This window comes from Hemicordylus capensis, chromosome 10, assembly GCF_027244095.1.
Source record: "Hemicordylus capensis ecotype Gifberg chromosome 10, rHemCap1.1.pri, whole genome shotgun sequence".
Taxonomy (NCBI): domain Eukaryota; kingdom Metazoa; phylum Chordata; class Lepidosauria; order Squamata; family Cordylidae; genus Hemicordylus; species Hemicordylus capensis.
Genome location: NC_069666.1, coordinates 9,565,101 through 9,589,982, shown reverse-complemented (window position 1 = coordinate 9,589,982; position 24,882 = coordinate 9,565,101). Strand labels below are relative to the sequence as shown.

The window sequence follows — 24,882 nt, the reverse complement described above, 5'->3', positions numbered from 1 at the left end:
GAAAGGATGACTTTCCTTGCATTCTTAGCTAGGCTGAAACTTTTTTCGGTCATTTTTCCTTAAAAGCAGAAATTACCTCTCCTGTTTATGTTTGCAACCACTAATTGGGAAGGGAGGGGAGAGAGGGAGGGAGGGAGGAGAGAGAGAGAGAGAGAGGAGAGCAAAACAGAAGAGGGCATTTTCCATCTGAGAAAATTTCCTTTTTGTAAAGTCCTTTGACAAACATAGGCCCAGTTAGGAACACAGGAAGCTGCCTTGAACTGAGTCTGTCCCCTGGCCTGTCTGGTTCAGTATTGTCTGCACTGACTGGCAGCAGCTCCCCCAGGTTTCAGGCTCAGGGGTCTTTTCCCAGCCCCACCTGGAGATGTTGCCAGGGACTGAACCGGGTACCTTCTGCCTGCAATCCAGACCGCTGCCAGTGAAATACAGCCCCATCCCCAAGACGATCATCACATGGTCCTGTTCAGCGCATGTGTTTCAGAGCATACTCATAGATTACATACATTAAGCGGCCTTCTGCTGAGCCAGACCTTCAGCTCAGGTACCCCACAGATTTTGTGTATCCAGACTAAGTTACTCATAAGTAGTCCTACTGAAACTGATAGGCTAAGGAAGCCTGTCCCACTAATTCCAATAGCACTGCTCAGAATAATTTAATCGGGTTATAAGCCAGGGACTGTAATAATCATATCCTCTGATTAGGAGGCAATAGAGCTGCGTCCTAATTACTAATCAAAGGAACACAGGAACCTGCCATATACCGAGTCAGACCACTGGTCCACCTAGCTCAGGATTGTCTACACCACTGATTCTCAGTGTTGGGTCCCCAGATGTAATTGGACTTCAGCTCCCAAAATCCCCAACCAAAGGCCACTGGGGCTGGGGATTATGGGAGTTGAAGTCCAATAACATCTGGGGACCAACATTGAGAATCCCTGGTCTACACAGACTGGCAGCAGCTTCTCCAAGGTTGCAGGCAGGAATCTCTCTTAGCCCTATCTGCCAGGGAGGGAGTCCAGGATCTTGCGCATGCAAGCAGGCAGATGTTCTTCCCAGAGTGGCCCCATCCCCTAAGAGGAATGTCTTACAGTGCTCACACATGTAGTCTCCTATTCGAATGAAAACCAGGGTGGAACCTGCTTGGCCAAGGGGACCATTCCTGCTTGCTCCCAGAAGACCAGCTCTCCTCCCATTTAACATGTATCGAGACTGCCACAAGGCCCTGTTCTGTTCTTGTTCGCTCAAGATCACCAATTGCGTTGGTTCCGTTGCGGTGAGGATGCTGGGGCAAGGGTCCTCTTGGCTGTACTCACCTGGAACACCTCTGTCTGGCCGGCTTGCTGGTGAGGATGCTGCTCGCTGTTCTGCTGGTTGTGGTGTTGGCTCTGCCACTGGGACCACACCTCGGACGGCCTCCCTTGGAACTGCCCGCTGCTTTGGCTGCTCTCGGCTGAAATGATGAAAAAAGGCAAGGGTGGTTCTTTCAGAATCTACCTTTAGTCCTTCCCCACAAAACCCTCTTGGGTTTGTAGACAATCCCAAGACATGAAGGAGTGCTTTATCCACAATCCAAACTAGCTCACTGGGATCATAAGGAGAGACTTCACTTTCATTCCATCTATCCAGTAAGTGAAAATCCAACGTGAAAAGAGCTGGGCCTTTTCGGTGGTGGCACTCCAGCTCCTGAACTCTGTCCTCAAAGTGACCTGCCAATGTCCGACACTGCAGTAATTCAGGAAATTATGTTTTCATACATGCAGCTGTTGCAGATTAATTGTCGGAGGCTTTTTAATTCAACAAGAGTCTTTTCCATACCTTGTAACCAGACACTGGAACTCCCTGCCACATGAGGCCCTTTTTGGCTCTCCCTATCATTATCTTCAAGAAGATGGTTAAAAAAAAGAGAGAGAGAGAGGGAAACCACCCTTTCCCCCAAGCCTGTGGCTTAGTGTAAGGCCACTGGGGTTTCTGTATCATTTCCTGTCCTACTTGATAGTTAATTGTTGTGGTTTCCTGGTTTTGATCCTGTTATTTGTGTTGGTTTAAATTGAATTGGTTTCTATTATTATTTTGTGCTGTGCACCAGCTTTAGATGGCTTTCTGAAGGCAGAAAGGTGGTAGAAAAACTTAACAAAACAGTAAAGTAACAAAATAATAAAATAACAATAATGCCTGTTTGATCATTTTTAAAGAATCTAATTCAAAACCAGAGTTAGGAGCCAGATTCAAAGCCCAGTGAACCCAAACAACATCCATCTACAACAGTTTAGTTCAGGTCCGAGCAGAACACCATGGTTGTCTTCTAAAAATCTGTTTGCTTACTGTACACTAATTTTTAAAAAATATTTGCCTGATCCCTCTTCACCTTTTGTTCCTGGCACTTAAGACAGACTTTTGAAGTTGATTCACTGCCTTCCTGAATTATCAGCAAGACACTCTGGGCTTTAGAAACTGCTCTGGGCTTTGCTGACTCCAGAAGAAAACCATTTCTGTCTTCCCCCACAACTCTTGCTTCTCTCAAGTACAAATAATAGTACATGAACCAGCTGGGGTGGTCAGTATCATCTGGGAGAACGAGTGTTCCCTGTGATTTCGGACAAGGTCTGAACCCCTAGAGATGTGAAATGGGTGACAGCACAGCAATACTTTCAGCTTTCAGTTTATCATCATGCTTGCATTGTCCTGGCCATCAGGCGTGCGGTGGCCAAATGCACCACAGTGGTTTAAAAGATTTAGAAAGTTTTAAAAACGCAAAAACGACTATAGAGTTTGATCAGTATTGTCAGAGGAATGGAGATGAAAATAAGCAGGAATGTCCTCCAAAGATTTCTCCATGGGGAGAGCACAACAATTTGTTCATTGCTACCCCAACCCTTTCCTCTGGGCAAAAATGATTGCAATTTTATCCGAATCGTTTGGAGGTAGGGATAAAGCATTATCGTTATTATTTGAAGCAGGGATTCTCAACGTTGGGTCCCCGGATGTTATCGGACTTCAACTCCCATAATCCCAAAATAAAGGCCACTGGGGCTGGGGATTATGGGAGTTGAAGTCCGATAACGTCTGGAGACTCAACGTTGAGAATCCCTAATTTAAAGCATTTAAACCCCACCTCCTCCAGTGCACTCCTGCTCAGGGCGACCAACAACATTAGTAAAATAGATAATATATAGTAAAGAAAAAATTAATAAAGTTAAAAAACTAAAAGACCAGGCTAAAACCACAGTTACAATGACACATTTTGAAGTTTTGAAATTAGGAACACTGCCATATACTGAATCAGACCATAGGTCCACCTAGCTCAGTACTGTCTACACTAACTGGCAGCGGCTTCTCCAAGGTTGCAGGCAGGAGTCTCTCTCTCAACCCTTTCTTGGAGATGCTGCCAGGGAGGGAACTTGGAACCTTCTGCTCTTCCCAGAGCAGCTCTATCCCCAGAAGGGAATATCTTACAGTGCTCACACTTCTAGTCTCCCATTCATATGCAACCAGGGTGGACCCTGTTTAGCTAAGGGGACAAGTCATGCTCGCTACCACATGACCAGCTCTCCTCTCCTAAATTAAAAGTTACCAATAAAGGGCTAAACTCTAGGAAACCTATCAGACACAAGAAGTGGATAATACACAGTATTTAAAAAGAAGGGGTGATAAGACGGAGAGAGCAGTAAGTCTAAGGATGCTATCACCTATTTCCCTTCTGAAGGGGGGTAGAAGTTGCCTAAAATCACTGGAAGCATTCGCCCCCCAAGATGGTTCCGACAGCCACAAATTGGTGGGCCTGACTCCCATTACTGGAGATGGCCAGTTTAGAGGACTGGATGGCCCTTCTGACGAATGCCTTTCGGAGGCTGGACGGCTTCGTTGCCCCGACCAATTCGCAACCTTGGTTCCCCAGAGGCTGAATTACAACCCTCATCATCTCCAGCCACCAGGGCCTTTGGATGATGGGAGCTGTAGTCCTCCACTCCTGGGGCCACGTGCTTGAGAAGCCCAGCTGTTGGCTCCCGGCCCCGGCAGCGCCATACCCAAGCCGTCCCTTCCGACACCCCTTTCCCCCGTGCTCTGCGACAGGTTTCTGCCTACCAAACCCTGCAGTTCTGTTCGCGAGGCTGGAGTAGGCGTTCCCGCTTGGCGAAGAGGTGGCGGGACTGGAGAGGGGGCTGTAGGACGCTGGGTCTGCGGGGTAGGTATGGCTGGTTCCAATCCCAAAGGGCGAGGACTGGGCTTTGCCAGACTGTGCAGGAATTTGCTGAATCGGGAGAGAGAGAGAGAGAGAGAAACAGAAACATCACAAACATCAGCATCTAGGAGACTGATTGATTTTTCTTGGGCTTTTGAGCCAGGAGCAGGGTGGTGCCACAGGCCCCAGTTTCCACGATGAAGGCTCAGGTGCAGAATAAGCAACTTTGCCGAGCTCCTTAGGGTCATCCCTTCCACCTCCGTTGTGCCCCTGTGGATTGCAGTGAAACGGAACGTCAATAAGCCCAGCTTCTTCCAAGAAAGCGTGGGGGGGCTGTTCTCTGCTCAGGGGTGGTGCCAGGTATTGCAGCACCCGAGGCGGAGTGCCAAGTGAGAGCCTGCCCCCCACCGCAGTGGGGGCCAGCGCCCACCCCAAACCGAACTTTGCAAGCTTTGAAAATAGCACGGGCGGTGAGGAGGAGAGAGAGTGGCCAGCAGTCTTCTCTTTGCTGTCTGTGCTCCCTGAAAGCTTTCCAAGGAGGATGAGGAGAGGCACTCCTTCCAAAGCTTGCAAGGGTCAGATCGGTCCCAAATACCTGCTCTGGGGGCAGTGGTAGGGTGCATCTCGCTGCCCGGCTGGGGCCCCATTAATCTGCCACCTGAGGCCACCGCGGCCTCACCTTGCCCCATGAAAGGACCACTCTTGTCTCTGCTACAGACACTTTCTGGGTTATTCCTCAATGAGACCGCATTTCTAAAAGGAAGGGGGGGAAAGCAGGCTTCCTTGCTGCAACCCCCAAAATCTGAAAGTCTTGTTGGGCAGGTGGGAGGCACGGGTGAAGGCAGATGGTACCTTGAAAGAGTGGCGGAGTTGTCTTGATAGTGACCCCAGTGCTGTGTAAACAGACACTTTCCCGTTCTGGAAACACCAGCTCTGCTTTGCATCCCATGCAGTTTCAGGCAGAACGGCGGAAAATTCAGCTGTGGAGGGTGCCCTCCATATCACCACCAAGCTGCCCTCCTTCCCGATGCTTGGAGCAGTGTGGTCTTTTAAACCAGGGGCTCTCACAGGCAAGTCCCCAGATGTTGTTGGACTACAACTCCCATCATCCCCAGCCACAAGGGCCAAAGATATTGCTTCATAGGTGTCTTTTTAAACAATTCTCAGGGACACAGAAGGAGGAAGTGGTGATAAACGTAAGGGGCAGGGCCTACGAAATCAAAGTGCCTGCAGCCAATTGGTTTGTTTCCATTTACACTAATGCAGGAGTCCTTATCAAGGGTTTGCCGGACTCCCGGACTATCATTGGAGATTGCCAGTTTCGAGGGTTGGATGGCCCCTCTGATGAATGCCTTTCTGAGGCTGGATGGCTTCGTTGCCCCCTAACCAATCGTCTTGCTTACAGAGCAGGAATTCTCAACCTTGGGTCCCCAGAGGCTTTTCCACTACAACTCCCATCATCCCCAGCCACAATGCTACATTGTGCCACACCCCCAACATATTGGGCACCCGTGTTTGGGAACCACGGATTTAAACAAAGGACAAGTTGGGCTGAAGGAAGTAAAATTTTGCGTGTGTGTGTGTGTGTGCGCGCGTGAAGTTATGAAGTTGGACAACAACAACAATTATAGCAGCAGCAGCATAACTCATGTACATGGTGCTTTACAAAGAATGAAAGTTCAGGTCCCTGCCTCAAGGAGCTTACAATGTAGATACTGACCCATCTCTAGATTGGAAGGGGAGGGGAACAGAGGCAGAGGTAAGAATCTACCATTCTTTCAGGCAAATAATCTACAATTGTTTCAGTTATATACTTAAGTTTAATTTAAGTAGGGATGGGGATGAAGGAATTCCTGGTTCTCATGAGTGATCCTGCTTAGCACGTAAAGGAAGTCCCTTAAATGAACCTTCCTACCTGTCCTGGGAACGGAGGACGGCTTCCTGTCCAGGTAACTTGACTCTGGTTGAGCTGGCGAGAGATCTGTGTCAGGTTCTGGCCTGTCGACGAAGAGGACTGGATGTCGTTGACCCCGGGCACATGGACCACGGAGGAGCTTCAAAGGGGAAGAATAGAAATGGAGTTAGGAAGCTGCTTTATATCGAGTCAGACCCTTGGTCCATCTAGCTTAGAGTTGTCTACACTGACTAGCAGCGGCACTCCAAGGCTTCAGGCAGGTGCCTCTCCCAGACCTACCTGGTGACGGCACACTTTGCCTTTACTTTACCGCAAAACCAGCTCCCCGACTCTCAAAGAAGGTGGTGCAAGAGGCCAAGCTGCAGGTTTTTAAGAGATGGGCTTAAAACGCTCTGTTTCCCCCACCCCTGGCCCTCCACAAAGAGCAGTGAGAGATAGGGGTATGTTGTGTGATGCTGATCAGGCTGTGGGGTGGGTAAGTGGCGTGTGTGCTTAACACTCCCTCCTGTGCTGTTTTCCTGCAGAAAATATCCCCCTCGAAGGATCTATTTGCCCCTGAAGTGGCTAAAATAGAGGTCACCCCCCACTCCGGCCCATCTTTCTGCTGGGCATGCCTTGTGATTGGAAAGAATAAGCCCAGAGCAGTGACTTATTGAGAGATGCAGCAGTGAACCTCATCCAAGGATGGATAATTTCACTGGACCTCTGAATCAACCAATCACACCTGATGCCGAGCCATCGGCTAATGGCCTATTCCCTGCAGCCAGGAAACGCTGACTGGAAGGAGGCAAGGCCAGAACAGTACATCAGACAGAGATGCAGCGGGCAGCCTCTTCTATGCCACATGGCATTCTATAAGTCGTGGGAGCTATGTATTAGTAAGCCCAAGGTTCATTCCTGCACTCCATGGAGCAAAGCACCTACAGATATCCGGAGAAAGCATAAGCCAGGTCATTGTCACAAAATAATGTTAGATAGATAACCTTTATTACGGTCCTTGACCAGTAAACAAAACAATGTGTTTTGGGGAATGCCTCAACCGTAGTTTCCTCAGTTTAGGAGGTCTACGGTTTGAGAACCGCAGGATTAATGCCTGCTAAGCAGGCATAATGATTTTCTTTATCATGATTCCCTTTTTATGGCTTTTATGTCATGATGCATCTTTTTGGATTTCTTTGGATGCAGCTCTAAAGCAGCTCAAACATGTCAGCCTTCTAATAAATGGCTCACAATAAATCTGCCTCTCACCAGGTTCCTGACCCTTTGGGGTTAGCTTGGAGGAAAGGGAGAGCAGAGACTGTCTTCTTTTCCTGTTTCTGTTTTTGCTATTACATAACGGACCAAAGCAAATAAATAAATACTTAACGTCACATGTATCCCACAGTAGAGAAATCTATGAAATTTCTATGAAATCCATGCAACTGATTGCCAGGAAATTTAGGACCGGCAAAAGGAAGCACTCTTTCCTACAGCGCATAATTAATCTGTGGAATTCTCTGCTACAGGGCGTGGTGATGGCCACCAGCCTGAACGGCTCTAAAAGGGGCTTAGACAAATTCATGGGGGGCTGGTCTACCAATGGCTACTATTCTGGTGGCTATAGGCCACCCTCCAGACTCAGAGGCAAAATGCCTCTAAATACCAGTTGCAGGGGAGCAACAGCAGGAGAGAGGGCTCATTGCACCTACTGTTTGTGGGCTTCCCAGAGGCATCTGGTGGGTCACTGTGGGAAACAGGATGCTGGACTGATAGGCCTTGGGCCTGATCCAGCCATGCTGTTCTTATGTACCTCGCGTCCTTCGAAAAGAGGACCAACCAAATAAAAACTGAACAAAGCTCATGCCAAACCTCAGAACAGCAATGGGAAATCAGCTGGGCTGAAAAGCAACTCCAGTTTCATGCACGGCATCTAATTAAAGCACATTTTAATCCTGGCAATATCCTCTAGAGTTAATTATTAGTATTTCCCTCTAGCAATAAACATCGAGGAAGCCTTTTCTGTCCAAGGCAAGCTCGTCCTTCCCAACAACAACACGGCCAGCCAGAGACACAAAACCAAACACCTTACCACGGTTCTACATAAATGTAGCCGGCATTTATTTTTGAATCCCCCCTTCCTGTAGAACTAATGGTTGTGAATGGTGGCTTCCGCTTCCTCCTCTTCTCATTTCCTGAGTCTGTGACAGCTATTTATTTTTATTTTACTGAAAGCATTTTTATCCCACCTTCAGCCCACTTGGATCCCATGCAAAAATCTGTTAAAACCAACCGGTCGCATCACAATTACTTGTGGCGTGAGCAAAAGGGGTTCTGCGTGTGTGTGTGTGTGTGTGTGTGTGTGTGAGTTTGCCAGTCTCTTGTTCTCTTTGCAGTCCCTCCGTGCCCCCCCCACAACCTGCCCCAGAGGACCGGGGGATGTTCTGAAGCCGCATGGCCCCTGGCACAGAGGAGCTGCAGGCAGCCGGAAGCAGTTATCGCTACAAAGGAGCTTCCTAAGTAAATACATCCATCCATAGACACACATTTGCATTTTAATCCTGTCTTTACTCTTATCTAAATGCTGACATTGTTCATCTCCTCCTCATCCGGTCTTCTCTCTATGCATTCCTTTGATTCGGCTAGCAGGGGCGTAACTACAATGGGGCAAAGGGAGACTTGTCTGGGGCCCCACTGCCTTGGCCCCCCCCCGCGGCAAGTCACATGACTGACTCCCCCAGCTGCACACCCGCCCGGGCTTCCTTCAGTTGTATTCATCCTCCGAAATGGATGTGAGTGTTAAGACCTGGAGCCAGATCTGCCTCCTCTTGCATCGTGACTTGCATCGATGACTTGCATCGTCCACAATTTACAAAACCGTTTAAAATAATCATTTAAGATGATGTTCTATTGTGGCACATAATTTAGGATGATGTTCTGTTTTTAAAAGGCCCCCCACCCCCCGAAGCTCAGCTCATGAAGTAAAGAAATCTTAAATGAGGCTGAATAGTGGTAACAAAACGCATAGTAATATACATACATACATACATACATACATACATACATACATACATACATACATACGTATATTACTATGCTTTTTGTTACCACTATTCGGCCTCGTTTAAGATTTCTTTACTTCATGAGCTGAGCTTCGGGGGGGGCATTTTTAAATCTTGTCTCTGGGCCCACTTGCTACGCCTCTGAGCCCCAGTTTCAGTCTCCAACTTCCAGGCAGCTTCCGATGTTCCCCAGAGTAAAATCTGCGGAGCCCCAGGCAGAAGTGGGTCCATGGCAAGGGGATGTTGTCTCTCCCCCCCCCTTTTTTAAAAGACACACAACATATACTGTGGTCCCCGTGGAAATTGTGCTCCCAACAAAGCGGCTCTTTACCTTACCTAAGAGTGTAAGAAGAGCCTTGCTGGATCAGGCCCGAGGCCTATCTAGTCCAGCATTGTGTCTCTTACAGTGGCCAAGCAGAGGCCTCTGGGAAGCCCACAGGTAAGAGACGAAGCCAAGCCCCCTTCTCCGGCCACTGCTATTCAGAGGCATCCCTGTGTCTGAAGCTGGCGGTAACCTATAGCTATCAGGATTGGTAGCCATTGACAGACCTGCCCTCCATGAATCTGTCTAAGCAACAGCCTGCTCAACTTAGCCCCCCCACCACCCCAGATGTTTCTGGACTACAACTCCCACAATCCTCAGCCACAGTGGCCAATAGCCAGGGGTTATGGGAGTTGTAGGCCAACATCTGCAGGAGGGCCGAAGTTGTGCAGGCCTGGTCTAAAACATCCTAAAAAGCCACCCAAGTGGGTGGCCATCAGCGGTCCTTCCTGCCTTCCCATTTCTAAGCCGTGCCTGAAACCCCTCCCTAGCTAAGAACTGTGACTGCAGTACAGTTGTCTTTCCTTCGCAGTGATTCGTTCTGCCGTGACGTGGCACACCTGAAAGACTTTCCCGAATGTCCTGGCTGGAAGGGACTCCCTTGAGAGTAGATCTGCTGGTTTCCCGCTGTGGATGCTGAAGGCATCATCTTCTTATCCGCTGCAAGAGCAACCACAGGATGAGACATTTCAGGATAGGATGGAAGAAACGAATGCATAATACATGCAAATGGCTTGGCACTGGAAAAAAACGGTCTCCTTCTCTAGCAACAGAAGCGCAGACAGGACTTCCTCTGGGTCCTGCTTTCAAAATCAAGTGGAAACTAAAAGGTTTCCTGACACTAACAGGGCCATCTTCTCCTCCACTTCTGTGGATTAGATGGCTTGTAAATTCAATTGCTAGTACAAGTAAAGGGTCTGCCCTGGTTTGCATTTGAATGGGAGACTATATGTGTGAGGACTGTCAGATATTCCCCTTAGGGGATGGGACTCAGTAGCTCAGCAGTAGAGCACCTGCAGGCTTGCAAGCAGAAGGCTCCAAGTTCCTTCCCTGGCATTTCCAGGTAGAGCTGAGAGAGACTCCTGCCTGCAGCCTTGGAGAAGCTGCTGCCAGTCTGTGTAGACAATATTAAGCTAGGTGGACCAGTGGTCTGACTCAGTATTTGGCAGCTTCCTATGTTCCTAACTGACACCAGCCCAGTGGACACTGATTCAGAGAAAGAAAGGGGGAGTCCGGTCTGTCTTGGGTCCCTGCCCGTGAACCATCAAAATGGTGGAAGAGGGGAGAGTGATCATGTTGGAGCTGAGGAGGACAGGCCTGTCCCCAGCATTTTATGGAGGGTGGACGAAGAGCCGTCCAGTCCAACTTCCGAATCCCATATGACCCCCCCCCCCCATACACATTTTTGCAAATGCAGGGCCACTGATTGAGAGTACACAGGCCCTCCGACCCTGGCCCCAGCACCTCCGGCTCCCATTTGGATCATGAGAAAGAGCCCGCTGCTTTGCAGCTCCTCCAGCTGGCCAGGCCTGATGTGGGGTTGGACAAGAAGCAGCTGGCTGATGGGCATGCATCACGAGAGGCACCCTGAGAGGTCATCAAGATGAGATGCTTCACATCACAAAATGCCCCAAGTGTGTGTGAGGGACTGTGTGAGAGGGAAGGAGAGTGAGAAGGAGTGAGTGAGTGTGTGTGTGTGTGTGTCTGTGTGCGCGTGTGCATGCGCGCTCAGGGCTGGACTGGGGGCACTGAGAGGGCGGTGGGATGTATGTGGGGAGAGTGCCAGGTTTTGGGCAGAATGGGTACTTAAGGGTGAGAGTATTCACTGCTGCTGAGTGCAGCGGGGCGTCCCACAGGTGGAGTGCACCGGGACTATGCCCTGTTGTCCTGTGGGACAGTCTGAGTGTGTGTGTGTGAGAGAGAGTGTGTGTAAGAGAGTGAGACAGAGTGTAAGAGAGGGAGTGTGTGAGTGAGGGAGTGTGTATGAGAGAGAGAGAGAGTGTGTGAGTGAGTGAGTGAGAGAGAGAGAGAGAGAGAGAGAGAGAGAGAGAGAGAGAAACAACCCCTCTGCCAATCTTCCATTTCCTGAAGGAATTAATCAACAGAAAGAGCCAACATTGCTGGTCCATCAGGGCTTGCTCAATTCAAAATATGGTCCTGGTTTAAAAATTAGCTGCTGATCAGGGAAGCATATAGTTCATTTCAGTTCAAGCTTATTTGCTTTGGCTGTGAGCTGAAACAACTCTCTGAATTATTTTAAAAACAACAACCCTGAAAAGGGTGACTGCAATACATACAGAAATGTACAGTCACATTTTGAACTGCAAAATGAGGTCCCTCAAAACACCATGAAAGAAGATGCCGAATGATCTTGTGGAATAAATTTGCAGTCTATAGTGGGGGGAGCCAGACCATTTGGGCAAGACCTGAGCAGCTGCCAAAGCAAAATTGCTGTGTTTTGCGCGACGTCTTCATTCCTGTTTGTCCAAAACAATTTCAGCGTTGGCACAAGAGACCAAAACAGGCGCCCTCTGGGACCTGGGAAAGGAACGACTGCTTGGATTCTCCAAAACTGTATATGAACAGATGTAGTGGCAGATATTGTCATTATCTGAGATCCAAACACACAAATGAGACCATCCAGAAACAACTTGCAGAGGAATCTAAGTCATATAAGAACCCCTATCTAAGAACCCCTGCTAACTTGGCCAAGAGGCACCTTTTAATGTGGTGATTCTCTTTATTGAGCAGGGGGAGAGTAACTGGCCCTCTCCACCCCCAGCACAGCATCCCTCCAGTGACTGTTGCTGGTGTCTATCTTATGTTTCTTTTTAGATTGTGAGCCCTTTAGGGACAGGGAGCCATCTTATTTGTTTGTTATTTCTCTGTGTAAACCACCCTAAACCATTTTTGGAAGGGCGGTATAGAAATCAAATCAAATCAAATCAATCAATCAATAAATATAAAGACTTTCCTTAATGTTATAACTAATAGAGGTCAAGTTCATGCCTGTTAGTCCATGAACCAGGCCTGCAACCTTTGGTCATCAGTACCTTCTCTGGGGACAAATGCTCATAGTGATTCTTGGCAACGGCTACCTGCCTAGAGATGGAAAAGAGGCAATACTCCTTCTGTATCCCTCTCCCCAAATGATCAGGGTAACTTTGCAGGTTTTTTGCACAGAGGAAAGGGTTAGGGAAACACATTCTCAGACTCTCTCCACGGAGTAATCTGTGGAGAACACTCTTGCCAATTCTCATTTCCATTCCTCTGACACATCAATAAAACTTTATAGGATCCCCCCAACCCCCGTTTTTCAAACTTTTAGAACTCAAAACTAAGACGACCCCCTTAAAAACAGAGGTTATACCTATATTTACTCAAAAGAAATTTAAGATGATACCCCCCCCTCCCATTTCTAATACCAAAAAACCTGTCTTGGATTCAGGTAATTGAAGTACTGAATGCTATTTAGCAAATCTAATTCTGATTCTGGAATTTGGCTGTTTATTTCCAGGAGGGACAAGGAAAAGTGGGGGAGATCATTCTGATTTTTTGTGTCTGAACGTGGACTCTCAGAGAGTTCCAAACTTTTGACCTAGAAAGATGTGCATCCTTGTTGGTTCTCTATCTCTTGTAATACTTCCTGCTTATAAGCGCACGGCTGTAGCAACAGGAGAGCTTTTCCCTACTCAGGTACGTGCTTGACGTCGGCTAAGCCAATGTCCCTGCTGAGATCGTCTCTCCTGGTTGAGCTCCTTGCTCTGTGCACAAATGGAACCAAAGGAACAGGTCCAAGATCAACACAATGCAGATGCCTGCACGCAACCGACAGGCTGGCTTGTAGATTCTCGGATCACATCTGGGTGAAAAAGGCTCCTTTTTATCATCTAAGGGGAAAAACCGAACTCCTTCCTGAAACCCCTGATTGTACCCTGCCACAGGAAAGCAATACAAGGAATGTATTAAGAAACACGCGTGCATCCAAAGTGGCGGGGAGAGAGAGAGAGAAAAAAAGAAAGATCTCGTGCAGGAAATGCTGGTTCTTAGCCCATCTCCTCCTTTCATGCACCCCAATTACTTCTGGGCCTGTGGCAAGTCCCAGCTCGCTGTTACAGCGAAAGCCAGCAAACGATGGTTTGTGACCGTCGGGCAAACCAGGTTTGAAAATCAGGATCAAATCCTGCCTTGCAGCACACAGGGAACATAGGAAGCTGCCTTACAGACTGAGTCACGCCCTTGGTCCAGCTAGCTCAGTCTTGTCTACACTGACTGGCAGCAGCTCTCCAAGGTTTCAGGCCGGAGTCCCTCCCAGCCCTGCCTGGAGATGCTGCCATCTGGGACCTTCTGCATGCAGAGACAACATCTGACAACGGAGCCACGGCCCCACACCCAAATGTGCCATAATCTACCTACAAGGTCTGGAAGTAGCACAGGAACATAAGAAGCTGCCTTCTACTGAGTCTGACCTGTGGTCCATCTAGCTCAGTATTGTCTACACTGACTGGCAGCAGCTTTCAGGCAGGAGTCTCTCCCAGGCCTGCCTGGAGATGCTGCCAGGGACTGAACCTGGGACCTTCTGCAGGCAAAGCAGATGCTCTTCCACTGATTTATGGCCCCATCCCCAAGTCTGGAAGCCTGGCAAACTCTTAAGCCTAAAGCCATCCTTCAGAGCAGCTGGACAGACAGTCTGTAAAGCGGTCAAAAATATAGCAAATGTTCTTTCTTAGGGCAACATAAGCACCTGTTTGGGGTTGGACCCTTGCTGGCTTACAGCAGCCCCACAGCCTGTGTTCTCTCTAACACAGATCCCCAGATGTTGCTGACTACAACTCCCATCATCCCCAGCAGCAATAGCCTTTGGTTGGGGGTGATGGAAGGTGTAGTCAACAACATCTGGGAAACCCTGTTGCAGGGGACACTGCTCCCAGGTCAACTTTGCTAAGCGCAGGTGGTCAGAGAGGGGTGAAGAGCAAGAGAAGAAGGGACACCCTCAGCCTCAGGGAGAACCGACAAAGTCTGCTGAAAAGTCATTCTCCCCACTGGAAAACATTGCTTTGTTCCTAAAACAGAGCCCTGGCGGGGGGGTGTCTCACCCTGCACCCCACCAGCAGTGGGATGTCTCTACCTTCGCTTAGAGCTATTTGCATGATGATTAATTCAAAACAAATGCAAGAACTTCATCCTCCGCAGGGAAGGTTAGAAACAATAAATGAAGGAAAACAGGAGGACACGCTTAAACTGTGACCCTAAAATACATCTGGAAGAAATAGCAAGAAAAGATTGTAAAAAAACTCAAGACCGACTTACTGACGGAATCGCTACTTGCTGTCCATTTATCAACCATGCTGACATGCACTGCTTGAGAAAACAAGTCCTGAGGTTTTATCTTCTATTAAATTTACTTCCTTTGCTACTCAGTAATATTGTAAAACTGATCTGCAAAGCAATGGTTGATACTGGCCGGGTGTGGTTTTGGATGAACACAGTGCAAAGCAGGGTTGTTAACCATAGATTTGCACAGGGATCTAGGAAGCTGCTTTCCGCAGAGTCAGAGCCCTGGTCCATCTAGCGCAGTATTGTCCGAACTGACTGGCAGCAGCTCTCCAGGGTTTCAGGCAGAAATCTTTCCCAGCCCTACCTGGAGATGCTGCCAGGGATTGAACCTGGGACGTTCTGCATGCAAAGCAGATGCTCTTCCACTGAACTATGGCCCCATCCCCTAGGGGGGATATCTTGCACCATGTAGTCCCCCATTCAAATGCAAACCAAGGCAAACCCTGCTTAGCAGAGAGGACAATTCATGCTCCCTGCCACAAGGCTGCCTTTGGGAAGCTCGCAAACAGCCTCACCCTGTTGCCCGTATTCAGCACTGTGTACTCAGAAGCACCTCCAAAGCTGCATGCACTTTTATTTTTATTTTAAAGGGAGGGGGATGGAAGAGATAGCTCACAGGCGACTCAGCTTTTGCCCAAAGAGAAGCGAATTTGTCAGGCAACTCTGAATAGGTTACATAATTTATTCTGCACGAATTAAGTTCTGGGGACGACCAAGAACGATGTACAGAACGGAGAGTCTGTCTGTTTGTGATAATAGGAAACACTGCCCATGCAGAAGTCTTCTTTGAAAACAACTACAGGCGCACGCAGTCCACAACACAACAATGCTGAATACCAGCTTGTTAGACATTTATGATGAAGAACACAACTTTTAATGGCAGAGAAGTCCACTTACTAGTCGTGATGCCAGCAAACATCTCTGCAAACCTTGGGTCTCTTTCCTGGGAGAAGATGGCGTCTGGCTTCTCGACTGGCTTCCCACCCTCATGAACGTTGGACGGTATACTTGGAACTGGTACCTATCGTGCGAGGCCAAGAAAAGCAAGTCACACATCCCTGATGGGGGAGCCACCCGCCATTTTACATAGCAATTGCTACCTTTCAGATTCAGTTCAGTCACAAATAGACCTCACTTCTGCACTCCTGCATTTCGGTCGCCTCCTGATACCATCTGGTACCACAAGGCTTGAACCAGGAGCTCCGGGGACCTGGCTCCGTGCTCTGAGGGATGCTAGTTGGAGGAGGAGATTGTAGGCAAATCAAGATGGATCACTATCACTGCAGTCTAGAATTGTTCTGGTTCCTAATCATCTGCCACTTTCCCTTTCAGCATGAGTAGGTGCTTCAGTCCTCCTAGGCAGAAAAGTACTGGGTAGAGTGTCCTTCTGAAACGCAGGATCCTTCACACTCCCTTTTTTGGGGGGATCGCTTATCATCTCTCTTTTCAGCATGAGAATGAAGCTAAGAGGAGTAGTTTAAATGCCTAGTTCTCATTAACGGCCTGGTCCAGACATTCAGGCCTGTGATAAGGTCGTCCATGAGGTGGTGGCCGTGACCAGGCCTCAGAAGCAGACATGCTGGGCACCATGCAAACTGTGTCTTGTGTGTGCTGAGCAAATCCTGTGTGAAACGTATCAGTGATTCAACGTGTGTGCATGTGTGAGAAATATTCTTCCAGCTCCCAAAAGGGGTGAAACAATTATATATATCAGGTGCATTCTTGAAGGTTTGTCTCAGCCTGCACTACATAAAGTTCTGCAAGCTTCAGTGTCTAAACAAGGATTTGATCTTGAAATCTATTTACTGCTATTCCTTACAGCGTCACCAGCATGCTGAGAGAAAAGGAAGGGCTATATCCTAATCTAGAGATTCTCAAAGTTAGGTCCCCAGATGTTGTTGGACTACAACTCCCATCATCCTCAGCCACGATGGACTTTGGGCTGATGAGAGTTTTAGCCCCATCATCCCATGAGAGTTATAGTCCCACTAGCCTTCGGCCACTGTGGCTGAGGATGACGGGAGTTGTAGTCCTACAACATTGGGAACCCAACTTTGAAAACTCCTGCCTTCATTCCTTGTATGAAAAAAAGGGAGCATGGGACATTCTAGCCTATTTTTTTCTGCTCGGGAGGACTAAAATAGGTCCACTCTATCCCCAAACCATTAATGCTCTTTTTTAAGCATCTCAGAGGAACCAGTCCCTGAGGAACTACTGCTAAATCTCCCAGCAACTCAGTAGTGAATTTTGGCTGGCCAGGTGTGAACCCAACAACGTCAAGGGGACTCTCTATGGCTGGAGCTATGAAAGGAGATCAAGCAGCCAGGTATGTCACCTGAGATAAGTCATACGACGACAGCCCATCTCTCTGGTGTACTTCCAGCTCCGCTTGCTGCTGCTGAAGTTGCCTGGAAACAGGAAAGAGCATTGGTTAGAGGAGCCGAGGCTGCACAGTTCTCCGAGTCTGCAGGGCTGTAGAACAAAGAGGAAGGCTACTGGGCTTGCGACCTGGCAACTATGCCCAGCAAGCCACGTGGCTTCAGAACCTGCCGGCGATGCGGCACCACATTCCTGGGCTGGGGAAGGAACAAGAGAAAGCGACTGGAAGTGGAAGTCGCTTTCAGGATACATAATTCGGATACAACAGGAGGATCTGCTGCTCCTGTGTTGCCACGCCAGGAGTCACTGGAACGACAATCCTGAAGGCAAGGAGCCTTGCCAGGTGGCCGGCTTCCTTGCCAGGTGGCCGGCTTCCTAGTCCAGGTCCCCTTGCCCCCCCTGAACCCAGCACAGAGAGGGGAGTTGAGAGATCATGGCTTCCCCAAGAGTCCCTCAGCCAGGCCCACCAATTTGGGCCAATGGTACCATCTCAGGAGACAGATTTCTGGCAGTGTCTACCCGCCTAGAGAGAGAAAATGGGCAATACCATTTTTGCACTTACAGCTTTCTGTTTTGTCTACACAGACTGGAAGCGGCTGCTCCAGGGTTGTAGGCAGGAGTCGCTCCCAGCCCTATCTAGAGATGTTGCCAGGGAGAGAACCAGGGACCTTAGGAACATAGGAAGCTGCCATGTACGGTGTCAGGCCATTGGTCTGTCTAGCTCAGTATTGTCTACACAGACTGGCAGCAGCTTCTCCAAGGATGCAGGCAGGACTCTCTCTCAGCCCTATCTTGGAGATGCCAGGGAAGGAACTTGGAAGCTAGATACTCTTCCCAGAGTGGCCCCATCCCCTGAGGGGAATATCTTACAGGGCTCACACTTCTAGTCTCCCTTTCATATGCAACCAGGGTGGACCCAATGCTGAGAACCCCTGGTGTAGACAATACTGAGCTAGATGGACCAATGGTCCGACTCGCTATGAAGCAGCTTCCTATGCTCCACTATTTCAAACAGTTTTCCTCACTGTAAGGCCAGGGAGCCCGTGGAGTCCCATCAACCCTAAGTGTGGCTCCCTGACTCACTGTCTCTTGGGCCTGTGCGATGCTTCGGCCAAAGCAGAATACTTTGCACAGTCCCCCTGGCACCAGGAGGATGAGACCATTTCCACTGGGCTGCCCAGCTCGTTGGGGTGGGGTCTCCTTTTAAGGGAAACGGAGCCCACTTGAGTCCCTGCGTCATCTTGGGAGGCATGCACAGAGTGTTGGGAAGTGTAGCCCTTCGCAGCGCCTTCTTCCTAAAGCTCTTGAGAGAAGACACCATCTCTCCTAAAGGCCGCCCCACGCCAGCACTGAGAAAAGTACAGTACTGTGTGGAGGTCAGCACAGAGGGAAATGGCTCTCGCATGGAAGGCTTGGAAAATAGTGAAGATCACTCATAACCAGGCGCAGAGCCAGCCGAACGGTGGCCGGGGTCTGGCCCCGCCCAGCGGCCCCTCTAGCGATGTGTATGGGGCGTGGCTCCGGAAGAGCCCCGAGCGAGCTCTCCCCTGTCCTTTTCAGGCAGCGTTTTGCTGCCTTACAGCCTTTATTTCCTTTTCTCTAATTCCAGCAAGGGAGAGCCCGAGGCCACGCCCCTCCTGCGGGCTTCAGCGGCCCTTTTCATTGGCGGCCTGGGTTCTCTGAACCCATTCGCACAATGGTGACTCCACCTCTGCTTATAACCATAATAATAAATGAGGAAGGATTCTACTCCTTTAATCTTGAACCTACACTAAACATTATGACCTTATTGTGGAAAACACCTCCAAGTCCACAGTACTTTACGACCACAAATATATCAGTGTTTGCAGCCACAGGGCCCAAGCAACACTAATCTTCTCTTCCTGTTAATCACCCTGCATCCGGCAGATAAATATTCCAGCAACGAAATAATTTTGCAAGTGAAAGAAAAACACACTTAAGGCCCATACCAAAGAAAATACCAGACATACTGCTGGTTTCCTACATGTAATTTCAAAACTACCGCTACCTGGAGTCTCATTTGAAACCGACTTGGAAGGAAAGAAAAATCAAGCCATTTGAATGCATAAGTACACCCAGCAGGAGGTAGCCTTAATCCAATTATGAGAATCCTGGAAATAAATTTAAAATGTGCAGTAGTAACCGAGTTCACTTCAAAGGAAGCTGACACATTCAATGAGAGAGAGGCAAAATGGATCAGAAAGGAGGGAGAGGAAACTGTCAAAAATGTCTCTATACATCCCTTAAATGTACACGGGATCTGTGTCTGGTGTCAGGTGCTTTGGCAATGAGGGAAATGGATGGCGGCAATTTACTTGGAACCTGCAAGATTGGTTCATACAATGCCATCTTTCTCCTCAGTTCCAATTGTTACTTTAGGGCTGTTACCCAATTTTAGAAAGCTTGGTTGATTAATTGCATGTCCTTCAACTGAGCAATCAATCAATTAATGTAATAGGATACATAGGAAGCTGCCTTATATCAAGTCGGACCACTGGTCATCGGAAGCTGCCATATCCTGAGTAAGACCCTTGGTCCATCTAGCTCAGTATAGTCTACACAGGCTGGCAGTGGCTTCTCCAAGATTGTAGGCAGGAGTTTCTCTCAGCCCTACCTTGGAGAGGCCAGGGATGGAACTTGGAACCTTCGGCATGCAGATGCTCTTCCCAGAGCGGCCCCATCTCCTAAGGGGAATATCTTCCAGTGCTCACCCATGTAGTCTCCCATTCATATGCAACCAGGGCGGACCTTGCTTAGCTAAGGGGACAAGTCATGCTTGCTACCACAAGACCAGCTCCCCTCCTAGCTCAATATGGTCTTCTGAGGTCCGCCTATTGTCTACTCTGACAGGCAGCAGCTTCTCCAAGGCTTCAGGCACTGACAGACAGCTCAACCTGTCAAGGAAGCCAATGCCCACGTTTTCTTTTCCTGAGTCAAGGAAAGGTAATCATGGAGGGAGGCAGCGGGAAGGCAAAGTTGAACGCAGGACTTTCCTTTGGAGCACAAATGCTAAACGTTCAACGCTTCACTTCTCCAGGAAATTCTTTTTGGCCAAGGGTGCCCAAAATAAACGATCTTCTTTCTCTATTTATTTTGCTGGCAAGGAAAGAAGTGAACATTTGAACCCAACGTTCAGCTGCCGTTCCACTCCGAAACCAAGTTTGGAAAGTTGATCGCTTTAAGCTGGAAGGCTGAGCTGTATCAAAACAAACACTGGCCCACATCATGAAGCACCCTCGACAGGTTGTTTTTGCAAAAGAACTCTCCCCTGACCATTCCAATGCAGCTTTTCACCCCAAGAGAGTGATTCAACACTGACTTCTATAGCATACACCTGGTTGGGCTCTAAACAACTATTGTGCGAACAGATTCAAAGAACCCGGGCCGCCAATGATAAAGGCCGCCGAAGCCTGCAGTGGAGTGTGGCTCAGGCTCTGGAAGAGCCCTGATCCTATTCACCCATGCCCAGGCCCTGGATAGCCCCGAGTGAGCTCTTCCCCATCCATTTAAGGCAGGAGAGCTGATTTTGTGGTAGCAAGCATGACATGTTTCCCTAGCTAAGCAGAGTTTGTCCTGGTTGCATTTGAATGGGAGACCACATGTGAGCACTGCAAGATATCCCCCTCAGGGGATGGAGCCGCGCTGGGAAGAGCATCTAGGTTCCAAGTTCCCTCTCTGGCTTCTCCAAGATAGGACTGAGAGAGATTTCTGCCTGCAACCTTGGAGAAGCTGCTGCCAGTCTGTGTAGACAGTACTGAGCTAGACAGACCAATGGTCGGACTCAGTCTATGGCAGCTGCCTATGTTCCTAAGGCAGCTTCCTATGTTAAGAAGGGCCATAGCACCCACTTTGCATGCAGAAGGTCCCAAGTTCAATCTCTGGTAGCATCGCCAGGAAGAACTGGGAAAGGCTCCTGCTTGAAACCCCAGAGAGCCACTGCCAGGCAGTGTAGACCAGGGATTCCCAATGTTGGGTCCCCAGATGTTATTGGACTTCAACTCCCATAATCCCCAACCAAAGGCCACTGGGGCTGGGGATTATGGGAGCTGAAGTCCAGTATCATCTGGGGACCCAACATTGAGAATCCCTGGTGTAGACAATACTGAGCTAGATGGACCAATGGTCTGACCTGGTATAATAAGGCAGCTTCCTATATAACTCTCTCCATAACAAGCTTCCTAACACGAGCCCTCAACAGGAAAACAATCTATTAAAAGGATCATGCTAACTCCTTCTAAGCTTTATCCCCTGTTTGTTCTACAACGCCACTGCTTAGCATCTTTCCCCAAAAAAGGAGGAGGGAAGTCATATCCTCTTCAGCAATACTTTCCCCCTAAAAGAGATTAACAACAAAGTCTTAGCAGGGGGTCTGGCAGCTGCTAGCGGCCATATTAGGGCAATAAAAGAGGCTTGTTTTGTTAAACTGGCTAAGGAGAGATGTGACAGGATCCAGAGGTCCATTTTGTTTTTCTCTTGAGTGCACCGCAGTGCAATAGGCCCTCTTGAAAAGGAGATGCTGGCAGAACAGCCAACAGCGTTTAGTTTAAAGGCCAGATTCTGGAGGCTTCTGGACGATCGAGGAACAGGAGCTAGTTTGGGAGAGCAAACTCTTTTCCGCGCCCACGTGGAGAAGACATGTATTTATTTGAAAACGTCTCACCCCTCTCTGACCCAGCTCGGGCCCTTAAGGTGGCTCATAAACAGCAACCATAAAAAAAAGATTACAACAGCGCTAAAAGCACACTATAAAAGCAGCAGGCACAACAACTATTTTGGGAAGAAGAAAATACATTAGGGAGACGGATGACTAGGAGAGAATTTCGACAGAACGAGACAAAATGCGGTTTCGTCACTCAAACCCCAAGAGGCAGAAGAGGGTCGGAAGGCTGGTTAAAACCAAAAGGTTAAACTGAAAACAAGGTTACTGAAGTACAGGGGTGTCAGTGGCCGCTGGTGCAGGCGCCACTGGGGGCTAGGAGGGCGGAAAGCACCTTTAGGTGTAAATCAGGCGGTGCTTATCTCCCGTGCCACTGCACCTGAAAGCTCTGAAGTGGGCGCTGCCCAGCACCCGCTGCGGCAGAGGATCGGCTCCACACTCAGTTGGCGGAGGCCATTCACCTGTCCGGAGGTCAGATCCTCCACGGCAGGAGGTGCTGGCCGCTGCTGCTGGGAAGAGCTTTCAGGTGCAGAGGTACGGAGCTCTCTCTCTCTCCGTGCAGTTGTGTCCGACTCTCAGTCACTCTACGGATCACTACACTCCATGCCATCCTATCTCATACAGCTTCCTTTAATTCCGCCACAGTCATTCCGGTGTGGTTTTTTTATAATATCCAGCCACCGAGTACAGGACCGTCCCTGTCTCCTTCTCCCGCTGATCATTCCCAGCATAATTGTCTTTTCGAGCGAGTCAGCTCGCATGACATGGCCAAAATAGGCCAGTCTTTGTTTTAGTAATCTTAGCTTCTCGCGATATTATTGGTTTAACTCCATCGAGAACGTCCTTCTTCATAATTCTCGCTGTCCATGGGATACGCAACAGTTGCCTCCAACACCACATCTCAAAAGCCTCCATCCTTCTCCTATCTGCCTTCTTCAGAGTCCAAGTTTCACAGCCATATGTGGCTATTGGAAATATGATTGGAAATATGATGGTTCCATAGGCTCGCGTATGCGCAAGAGAGGAAAGAGCCCATCCAGGCGGGGAAACAGTGGTGGGTGGACAGGCGGAAGAAGAGGAGGCAAAGTGGCACGGTTGGCATAGCTCAGCGAGCCGAGCCGTACATGGGTCTGTGGGCTTTGTGGGGCCGTCGCGGAGGTGGTAGATGAGTGGGCGGGGCGACAGGCCGGGGGCCCAGGGCATCCCGCCTCCTTAGAACACGTCGGCCCAAATGCATGCATGCTCCTGTTGCTTGCTGTAGATAAATCGGGGAGCAGGGGCTGCTGGGAAACTGAAGGAGGCAGACTTACTTGACATTCGTGTTGGTGCAGATGATGTACTCGATCTCATCCGAATACGGGTTCTGAAAGGTGAAGCTGCTGGTCCGGATTAGCATCCACTCCCGGTTCTTGGTCCGAAAACGATACATCACCGAGAGAACCTGGCCTTTCAGCTTAACCACCTGTGGAAGCCATTGCAAGAGTCAGGGACAGGAAAAGGCAACACTGATGATCAAGAGACACAGCTAAGGTTCCACTTACAGGCCGCAATCCAAAGCAGAAGTCGATGTGGTCAGCAAGGAACCCTAAACACAGCTAGACATCTCCTGTTTGGTAATTCTCACTACTGCAGATCCCACAGCTGATGAGGCAAGCCGCTTTGGAAGTGAGTAGTGGCTTACCTCATCAGCAGTGGGAAGTACAGCAGCAAACACTACAGAGAAAAGCTTTGGCAGGGGGCACAGGGCCCTTAAACAAACACACACAAATGGCTCCTTTGGATTGGAGATGTTGGTGGGGACATTCTTTGATATACAGCTAACTTAACAGCTATTAATATGGTTGCATGTATTCATAGGAATAGTAGAGTCCATCTGTTTTTTAATTATTCAGGCCAATACCTCTGTGAGACATGACTGCCTTGGGACACAGCCAGTGTTCCCTGTCACAGAGATTCCCAGATGTTGACTACAACTCCCATCATCCCCAGCCAAAGCAGCTGGGGATGATGGGAGTTGTAGTCAACAACATCTGGGAATCCTGGTGACAGGCAACACTGGGGACAGCCCCTCTCCCAAGATGGCCACTGGTTCCCCATTGTGAGGTCCTCTCTCTCCTCCATTAGTACTGTGTAGTTAAATGCCTCTCCCCTGTTGTTTTCCAGAAGGGAATGTACCTCCTCAGAGGGAGGAGTTATTGGATATGCATCTGGTCCTGCCTCCAAGGAACTTAAGTGGTGACCCCTTTTAATTCTCACAGGGCTGTGTGGAGATGGGTCACACTCAGAAGCCGCAAGCCACTAAGCTTCATGGCGGAGCAGGAATTTTGAACTCAAGTCGGGTTGCTAACTCTGACTGAACTTATTGCTGGAGATTTCCTGCCTCCAGCTCCACCCCCAGGCAGTATTTTTTACAACCTCAAGCCATTAAAATCAGGCTCGTTTTCAAGTGTCCTCTGGAGAGCGATGCCAATTCCTGTAGATTCCAGGCCAACCCTGGAAGGCTGGCAAAAGGGGTGCCAACACTGATTCACGCTATTTCCGGAGACTCCCCCTGCCCCAACTTTTTTCCAATACTTTTCACAACATTGCACAATTAAATCTCCAGGCTTGGTTTCCGGAGTCACTGGAGCCAGATGCCAATTCCTGGGGGTTCCAGGCCAACCCTAGAGGGCTGGCAACCCTAAATTCAGGTCTCTCTGCTCCAGATACAGACTTCTATCCACCACAGCCAGGGATTCTCAAAGTTGGGTCCCCAGATGTTACTGGACTTCAACTCGCATAATCCCTAGCCCCAGTGGCCTTTGGTTGGGGATTATGGGAGTCGAAGTCCAATAACATCTGGGGACCCAATGTTGAGAACCCTTCCACCACATCACATCACCCTTCTGGTTCAGATGGCAAAAGACCCTGCTCTGAATTGATTAGTTTGGTCCACTGAGGAACTAGAATCTCCAGCTCCAATCAAAGAGGTGCAAGCGGAAAGGAGCAAAATGCTTTTACAGTTCCCAGAACATTAAATCTGGAGCCTGGGTG

General features: G+C 49.0%; 1 protein-coding gene across 5 annotated transcripts in view; it reads right to left on the bottom strand.

Annotated features, from left to right (window-relative positions):
* The window catches only part of ARNT2 (aryl hydrocarbon receptor nuclear translocator 2), a 122,324-nt gene that overhangs the window by 6,793 nt on the left and 90,649 nt on the right, over nucleotides 1–24,882 (bottom strand). For all 5 annotated transcript variants that reach the window (XM_053272558.1, XM_053272557.1, XM_053272559.1 and 2 more), the window contains exons 12-18: nucleotides 23,160–23,311; nucleotides 17,128–17,200; nucleotides 15,690–15,813; nucleotides 10,016–10,115; nucleotides 6,096–6,234; nucleotides 4,084–4,249; nucleotides 1,314–1,450 (exon numbers count right to left, since the gene is read on the bottom strand). In XM_053272558.1, coding sequence (XP_053128533.1) covers nucleotides 1,314–1,450; nucleotides 4,084–4,249; nucleotides 6,096–6,234; nucleotides 10,016–10,115; nucleotides 15,690–15,813; nucleotides 17,128–17,200; nucleotides 23,160–23,311 — 891 coding nt within the window. The remainder of the gene's footprint in view (nucleotides 1–1,313; nucleotides 1,451–4,083; nucleotides 4,250–6,095; nucleotides 6,235–10,015; nucleotides 10,116–15,689; nucleotides 15,814–17,127; nucleotides 17,201–23,159; nucleotides 23,312–24,882) is intronic.